The sequence below is a fragment of the Toxorhynchites rutilus genome, chromosome 2 (assembly GCF_029784135.1).
Source record: "Toxorhynchites rutilus septentrionalis strain SRP chromosome 2, ASM2978413v1, whole genome shotgun sequence".
Taxonomy (NCBI): domain Eukaryota; kingdom Metazoa; phylum Arthropoda; class Insecta; order Diptera; family Culicidae; genus Toxorhynchites; species Toxorhynchites rutilus.
The window spans coordinates 45,937,079-45,946,178 of NC_073745.1; the positions used below are offsets into that span (position 1 = coordinate 45,937,079).

At 42.0% G+C, this 9,100-nt stretch overlaps 1 protein-coding gene across 1 annotated transcript; it reads right to left on the minus strand.

Moving 5' to 3' along the window:
- Window positions 1-5,780: 5,780 nt before the first annotated feature.
- On the minus strand, window positions 5,781-6,668 carry LOC129765711 (THO complex subunit 4-like). Its single transcript, XM_055766130.1, has one exon. It carries the CDS (start codon window positions 6,666-6,668, stop codon window positions 5,781-5,783), a length of 888 nt encoding a protein of 295 aa, XP_055622105.1.
- Window positions 6,669-9,100: the final 2,432 nt, after the last annotated feature.

Genomic DNA, 9,100 nt, shown 5'->3' on the forward strand with positions numbered 1-9,100 from the left:
GAAACGGGGACACAACGAAAGAAACATCATTAAACGTTGACATCGGCGTTTCTGAGGAACAGGTATAGATGAAGCAGAAGATCAGGATCACGGCTACCTAAGATATCCCGGACGGGGATCTCCGATTGTCTGCCTTGTGCTCTCAGTGCTCTAGAGAGCTGGGAGCGAGCAGTATGGAACCGGATACACGACCAGACAACATGCTCGATGTCGTGGTAGCCATCGCCACAATCACAAAGATTGTTTGCTGCGAGCCCAATGCGATAGAGATGCGCGTTTAGGTTGTAGTGATTGGACATAGTCCGAGATATCACGCGAATGAAATCACGACCTACATTCAATCCCTTGAATCATGCACTCGTCGAAACCTTAGGGATAATCGTGTGTAACCAACGACCGAACTCATATCCACTCCACATGCGCTGCCAACTAACGAGTGTGTCCTGACGAGGAATGTGAAAAAATTCATTATAGGCAATTTGCCTTTCAAAAAGTGTGCCTTCTGAAGCGGAATCGAGCAATGAGAGGGAACCCATGCTAAGGTAATCTTGAATAATTTTTCGACCAAAACACTCAATAGATGTCTTATTCTTGTTAGGAAATAAGATGAGCGTTTATCAACTTTCATTGAGCGGATTGCCTCTATTGAGCTGAGACTGTCTGAAAAAATAAAATAGTGGTCGATGGGCAATGTTTCAATGATCCCTAATGCGTAATATATCGCACCCAGTTCTGCGACATACACGGAACAAGGATCTTTGAGTTTGAAAGAGGCACTGGAATTTTCATTGAAGATGCCGAAGCCAGTGGACCCGTTTATGAATGAACCGTCAGTAAAGAACATTTTATCAGATCTAACTATGCCCCCATATTCTGCCGAAAATATCGGCGGAATAGAATCGGAGCGTAGATGATCTGGGATTCCATGGATTTTTTGTCGCATGGACAGATCAAAAATTACAGAGGAATTGCAGAAGTATGGGAAGCAAACTTGGTTGGAGATGCCTGGTGAAGGGAGCACGTCGTGTGTAAGGTACTCATGGTATAAAGACATAAAACTTGACTGAGGAGTCAGTTGGAGTAGATTTTCGAAGTTATCAATTACCAATGAATTCATGATCTTGCAACGGATGAGAAATCTGTAGGATAATTCTGTGAACCGAAGAGTAAGCGGGGGTACTCCTGCCAAAACTTCGAGACTCATCGTATGTGTCGAATGCAAACACCCCATGGCCTTACGCAAGCAACGATATTGTATTCTCTCCAGCTTGAGAATATGAATCCTGGCAGCTGATCGGAAGCAAAAACTGCCATATTCTAACACTGATAATATCGTTGTTTTGTATAACTGAATGAGGTCTCCTGGATGGGCACCCCACCATGTTCCGGTAATTGTTTGGAGAAAATTGATTCTTTGCTGGCATTTCTGTTTCAAATACGCAATGTGTCTCCCCCAGGTACACTTAGAATCAAAATATACACCCAGGTATTTGATAAACATAGAGTGTTGGATCGTTTTGCCGGATAGGTGAAGCCGGAATTGGGCGGGTTCGTGCTTCCTAGAAAAAACGACCATTTCAGTTTTCTCCGTAGAGAATTCGATACCCAGCTTGAGGGCCCACGTGAACAGATTGTTCAGGGTATCTTGCAACGACTTTTGCAGAACGACGGGATTAGTACCCGTGATGGAAATAACTCCATCGTCTGCAAGTTGTCTCAACGTGCAGTCTCTAGTTAGACAATCATCCATATCATTGACGTAAAAACTGTACAAGAGGGGGCTTAGGCAGGAGCCTTGTGGTAGGCCCATAAAACTGTAACGAGAAGATTTCGAGCTGCCATGAGAGAAAATCATGTGCTTTTCTGACAGTAAATTGTACAGGAAATTGTTGAGAATTGGTGAAAGTCCACGATTATGAAGCTTCTCTGAGAGAATTTCCATGGAAACTGAATCAAATGCCCCTTTGATATCGAGAAAAACGGAAGCCATTTGTTCTTTGCGAGCAAATGCGATTTGGAATTCAGAAGATAGCAGCGCGAGACAATCATTTGTCCCTTTACCTCGGCGGAAGCCAAACTGCGTATTTGACAGCAAATTGTTCGTTTCGACCCACTTGTCCAAACGAAGTAGAATCATTCTCTCTAACAATTTACGAATACAGGATAACATTGAAATCGGCCTATACGAGTTGTGATCGCTAGCCGGCTTGTTGGGTTTCCGTATGGCTATCACTCTCACTTGTCTCCATCATGCGGGACAATATTCAGCTCCAGAAACTTGTTGAACAAGTTCAGCAAACGCTGTTTTGCCAAGTCGGGAAAATTCTTCAACAAGTTGAATTTAATCTTGTCCGACCCCGGAGCATGAGACATGAGAGAAACATGAGAGAAGGGCAATTGAGAATTCCACCATCGAAAAATTCTCATAATCGCTTTGAAGTGGAATGTCGCGTACGACGTTTTGTGCAGGAACGGTGTCGGGGCAAACCTTCCTTGCAAAGTTAAAAATCCAACGGTCAGAGTATTCCTCACTTTCGTTTGTATGGTTCCAGCCGCGCATTTTCCTAGCCGTATTCCAAAGAGTGCTCATAGCGGTCTCCCTTGACAAACCATTGACGAACTTCCGCCAATATCCACGCTTTTTTGCTTTAATCAAACCTTTTAGTTTGGCTTCTAGAGCTTGGTACTTTAGAAACCATTCCACTGATCCAGTTTTCCTGAATTTTTTGAAAGCGGATGATTTTTCAAGGTAGACCTTTGAACACTCCTTGTCCCACCACAGTGATGGAGGACGACGTCGGAAAGTGGTAGCCGGTACACGTTTCTTTTGAGCTTGAAGTGCGCTATCGTAAATCAAACTTGATATAAAATTATACTCTTCAAGGGGAGGAAGTTCATGCATCGAAATGATTGCTTCAGATATTATTTCCGCAAATGTTCTCCAGTCAATATTCTTCGTGAGGTCATACGAAATATTGACTGACTCACGAGAGCTTGATTCATTAGCGATCGATAAAATTATTGGTAGGTGATCACTACCGTGGGGATCTTGGATTACCTTCCACATGCAATCCAGGGATAACGAAGAAGAGCATAGAGATATGTCTAGCATGCTTGCCCGTGCAGGAGGATTGGCTATTCTGGTTGCTTCCCCAGTATTCAAAACTGTCAATTTGAAGTTGTCGCACAGATCATAAATCAAAGTGGCATGGTTGTCATCGTAAAGTGATCCCCATGCTGTTCCATGGGAGTTGAAATCACCTAAGATTAACCGCGGCTCCGGCATTGCCTCGATAGTATCAAAGAACTGATGGCGGCCTACCGTAGTTCTGGGAGGGATATATATCGAAGCAATGCATTGATTTGTGTCTGGCAAGCAACAACTTCAATGCCTGTCATCGATGGGAGAGTGACTCTATAGAAGGAGTGACATTTTATAATCCCCAATAGTACGCCACCAAACGAGTCATTTCGATCGAGGCGAATAATGTTTAAATCGTGGAAATTCAGCTCGTCGGCTGAAGAGAGCCATGTTTCACAGAGGGAATATACATCACAGTTAGAGTTATGAACTAAAAATTTAAATTGATCTAGTTTAGGGATGATGCTTCTGCAATTCCACTGTATTACAGTGGTCAATTCCTTGACCTCTTGCACTGAATCAGGCATCGAGGGAAATGAACGCTGCTAAAAAGGCACATTTTTCTTTCAAGAATGTTCTCACTACCGGAAGCAAACATAATACTATGCTTTTAAGAGAGTCATTAATATTCAAAGCATTCAAAATGTTGTCCACCAGGTCAGAAAGCGCAAACAAGCCAGGTTGTGACTGTTGCTTTGACCGCGAAAAAGGAACAGACGTATTGGGTGTTGTTCCGGAACGTGCTGAGGACCCCTGGTTAGTAGAAGAACCGTGTAAACCAGGAGGTACTTGCTTCGGTCTATTTTCAGCACGTTCGGTTCGAAGTTTCAATCCAACTTGGGAAATTTCGGACTTCTTACTGAGGAGTGATGGAAAAGTAGTAATTTTCCTTTTCCTGATGGCACCCTGCGATGTACCGGAACTTCCCGCATTGGGAGCGTCAGCGACAGGCTCGTCGTTCTGCAGGAGGGAGTAAGGATTGTCCTGCGTCGTTGGCACGGAATTCTTAAGCATTTCTGCATAAGTCCGTTTTGAAAATTCCTTTAAGGAACGCTTGATTTTTTCCCCTCTTTGTATGTATACCGGGCATTGAGAAAGATCATGGGGGCCCCGTCGCATCGAAGACACTTGCGCTCTTTTGCGCAAGAAGTCCCATCATGACTCTCTCCACAATCTGCGCAACGCTTTTTGTTGCAACAGTAGACGGCCGTGTGACCAAGTTGCTTGCAGTTGTTGCAACTCATTACCCGGGGTACAAACAATCGAACAGGTAAACGAAGCGCATCTATCGAAACGAAGTTTGGAAGGGCGGAGCCCTCAAAGGTTACTCGAAAAGAATTTGTCGAACTGAGAACTCTCTTATTATTTATAATAGATACGGATTTCAGTTGGTCGCATGCAAGAATCTTCACAGTTTTAAGCGAAGAGTTCTTGAAGCGACCGACTCCATCCTTGAGTATATCATTTCGGGTCAAACCCTTTTCGGTGATTACGCCGTCGATTTCTACGTTACGATAGGGCACGTATACGCGATACTCAATTGCAAAGAGATCGCAACGGGTTATATCATTTGCTTGGGTCCGGCTGGAGACGACAACTCGTAATTTGTCTGGCCCCATCCGAGTAATCTCGGTAACATCTGAGAAGTTTTTTGTCAGCTCTTTAGATATGCGAATAACATTGAGGGGTTTGGATTTTCGCCTAAAGTACACAATGAATGGGCATTTGGAGCCCTCAGGGTATACTTTTTGACGAAAATCCAGTTTTTCTTCATCCTCCTCATCATCAGAAATTACGTTTTCTATTCCAATTTCTACTTCACCTTCCGGTTCTTCAGGGGGTTCCGTATCAGAGATATACGTTGGCGTCGTTGCGGGATCCTCCCCGCCTTCAGTCATAGTAATAAATTTCGTCAACTGTTCGATATGAACAGAATTTATTGGTAATAAAAAAAATTTAAAAATAAATATAATAAGATAAACTTCTATTTTAGTTACAGCAGAAAATTATAGTTATTCAAACTAATTTTTATTAAATTAAATTCAAAAATGAAAAAAGTTCCAACAAATGTTCAAGTGCAATATATATGAAGATGGTCACCCTAATGCCAACGCTTGATGATTACGTAAACACCCAGCGAAACAATGGTATTTGTTATGCACAGAAAGTGGAAGAAATGATAGAAAGGAGAAAAAAAGAAATAAACTTCTACTTGCCGCTGCGGTGTGACGTATGTGATCTGTTGAATGGATCCTCAGTGTCTCGATCGTACACCACTTATTTGGTTGAGATTCACCACGCTTGCAAGCGCGCCGGATGAAAAAACACAATAGAATCGATGTGAAAAAAAACACCTCTTTCGGATCGACTGAAGAATGCGTCCGATAAGCTTGCAAGTGAGCGAACGAATCTCCTTGTCTGTTCATTTTAAAGATAGGAACATAATGTTCCATCAATCTGTTTTAAAACGATCTATTGCAACTAGAATATAGTCGTCAACTGAAATGAATACAGCCTTATATTTTCTGTTAGAACTACGATTAAAATTTTTATTTTCCTCTTATTTTTAGCTACAACCCAATTTTTATTTTGCTCACATTCATCACCTATTGCTCACGTTGATTATGTTCATGATTGATCAGCGTCGACGACCGCTGTTTCCACCACTCACACGACGATTTTGATTAGCCCCTGGTCTTTGATGCTCGCGACGATTCTGGCCGTTGGCTCTCGTCCTGTCAAAACTTCGATCCCGAAAATCTCGATGTGTTTGCTGGCTCCGCACCTTCGGCGATACCGCCCGCATGTTAGAATCATGACCCCGACGTTGTGGCAGTCTCTCCCGTGGTCGCTCTACATGCGATAATGCTGCATTCACCGTCCTCGTTGGTGTGACCACCGGACCTGCTAGCTGTATATTCATCGGTCGACCATCGAGACGGATCCCGTTGAACTGTTTCATCGCTTTCACTGCGTCGACCCGTCGCCCGAATATCACGTCAGCCGTCCCCAAAGACACTCCGTTCCGATCGTAGTGAACCGTGGCGCCCTCGAGGGGTCCACATTCCGAGAAGAGTTCGATCATATCCGAGTCCGACACACCTTGGTCCAGATTTGACACCACCATTTTGGTGCTACCTTCGGTCGCATTTTTGTAACCGGCGGTAAACAGTTCGAGTTTTGGAGCATTTACATTATAGCGTGCTTTCTTCGGACGTTGGATTCCTCCTCGATTGCCCCCTTTCTGGACACCTCCGCCATCCCTTGGCGGTGCGGTGTTCTTTCGGAACTTCTTTCCAACACCACTGTTTCGTTGTCCTTGTAGGTTCGCAGTACGTTTCTGCGATGGTTTGTCGAGACTGTTCCGATTACTTTTTTGTGGTTTTTTGTTGGTGCCATTTTGTTTGCGTTTTTTTGACGTCCCGTTGGTACCAGTTGACTTTTTAACATCTTTGCGAGGATTTTTACCTTTATGTGTTTTCTGCGTCTTGATGATTTCATCCAAACTCATTTCGATTTTATCCATTTCGCGTTATGCTGGCAGATGAGTCACGGTGTTTATGGTTCTCGACTGTTTTCAACTGTTAACAAGTGAACGACTTTGATTAAATTGTGATGACAACTATGCGAGATGCGCATTATAAGGGAATGTGAGGTACAAATTGTTCTGTTCAGTACGTATGTTTTAGTTATCTACCAGGGGTACAAAATTTGAATTCACTACCTGTACCTGTGACGTTCGTATTGATAAATTGAAAAAATCCTACCTATCATTTCTCCTTTCGAATAAAATTCGAGCATGGGTAGATATATATTTCTTAGCGGTTGTTCTCCGTGAAACATCTGGAACACAAATGCATGGATCCCATTGTGCAAAATTCGATGGGTACTATTTGGATAGTTTGGAAGGGAAAAAGTCCTTTTTGACTCGCGTCAATTTTGAACCCTAATTGGTGTTAACTATTTTTGAGAAATCAGTACTCTTCTTTTGAGCGCAAACAATGCAAGTTGTTTGAAATCGAATTCTCCATTAAGAAGGAACCCCTGTCTGGCAGGTCGGAAAATAATAAATTTTCGTTGATTTTTTTCGGATATTACGAATAGAGTGAAGTGTTCGTGTATTTTGGTTATTGTTTAAGTTATTTTTGTATTTTCCATTTTTTATGTGCACGAATAATGATCACGACGCTGTTGACAGCCTGATGCGTAAATTCTGTATGAAAATCGGTACCTTGCTGGTGGTATCGGTTGGGAAACAATGGGATGTCACAGAACGAATTTCAATGAATATTTTGAAACTTTAGGACAATACCTAAAGCGTTACATAGGGGTTTTTGAAAATTCGAAAAAATGCCAAAACGGCGACCGTTTTTATTAAAACTTAGATATTTTCTATGAAAAATATCTAAATAGCGATTTTTGAAAAATCTAAAAAAATATATATCAAAAAAACAGCTATGTAACGCCTTAGATAATTCATTTTTACATGCTGATAAAAAAATCAGCCAAATCGGTCGGGTTGAAATAACGTCGAGAAAATCGTGTTTAAAACATCGTACGGCAATACTATTTCCCATGAGGTGACCTCATACTGACTCATTACCCGGCCAGGCCATGCATGATGGCAATAGTTTGCGTGGTTTTGTCGCTACTCCCTAGCAGCCTTTAAAAGGCCAATTTGAAAGCGAAAAAAAATCAACTATCAGCCTTAAGGGAGGTTGATGACTTCTCGATGACTAGAGCGAGACTGTGATAGAAATTATAAATAACTTTGTTGGCGAGTAACAGAACATCCCTACTGCAACCCTGGAAAGGAGAGTTTGTTTACGTCTGCAATTTGCGATCAATGCCCTCACTATGATTCTCATCAACCGATTGCGGACAAAAGGGGAGTTATAAACAAACCGGCAGTATTAACGGTACGGATAACTGTTCTGGATACAGGTCTTCTACCAGTGGAAGCGAGAACGCAAACTGTTTTGCGTAAACGCCGGTCATACTCTTCTCTCTTGTATGAGCCGGACACAATACAAAGTGGAAACCTAATAGAAGGTAGAAATTCACCACTCTACCGGAGCCGAAGAAATAAAACATCGCACAGCGAGAAATCGGCAGCGCGCAGCTGAAATGTAATTCTGCGGAGTTCAACCAGTTCGAGTTCGTCCACCACAGGATCCATATGGATATAAAATGAATATAAGTGATCGATAATTAATGTTGTATTATTGTGAAATATTTATTAATATATGTAGTATTGTGAAAGACTTGTCATGTGATTAAATGTGTTGCTAATCAAGCTGTGTGTTATTTGATTGAGAACAGAAACTAATCCACTAGTCGGTGTTTAGTGTTGTTGGCCGTCGGCACTGCGTAAACGCAGTTGGGTTCATTGTTTCTTTTGCCGACGGCAATTGGATTTGTGTTTTACTGGGAAAGGTATTCCCGTTCGATGTTGGGTGCCTGAAATTTATTAGAACTATCGAAGGTGGCCAGGTACCCAACAAACATAGTTTACAATATCGCCAAGTGCAATATACCATGGTGGAGCTTAAGGAAATTTTCTCCTTCTCCTTTATATCTCTTGTTTTTTTTTAACGTGGGACTACGTCTAACCGGAGTATATGGAGGGTAAAATGAAAACCTAAACACAGAACATGCAGGAAAAAATGAAAGATTCCGAATGCTTATTACTCGAACATTTCTTACAGGATCGGAAAGATGTTTGCATCAATTGATAGGGAATATTTCTACGCTTCTATCGCAATTAATAAAATGTTATTTTTCATTAGATAAACAATTGAATAACTGTAAAATGTTAAGCGTTATCTAAACGGCATAACTGCCTCATTTTAATTGGCCCGATCTACGATTTTCCTAACACAGCCATCAAACCCAAGCAGCCTTGGGTAAATCTGCATTGCAAATACATGAAAGTCGGGGGTATTTTTGTTCCGACTG

Excerpts from the sequence above, each read along its gene's own strand:
- LOC129765711 (XM_055766130.1), bottom strand. The coding sequence starts at position 6,668 with ATGGATAAAATCGAAATGAGTTTGGATGAAATCATCAAGACGCAGAAA.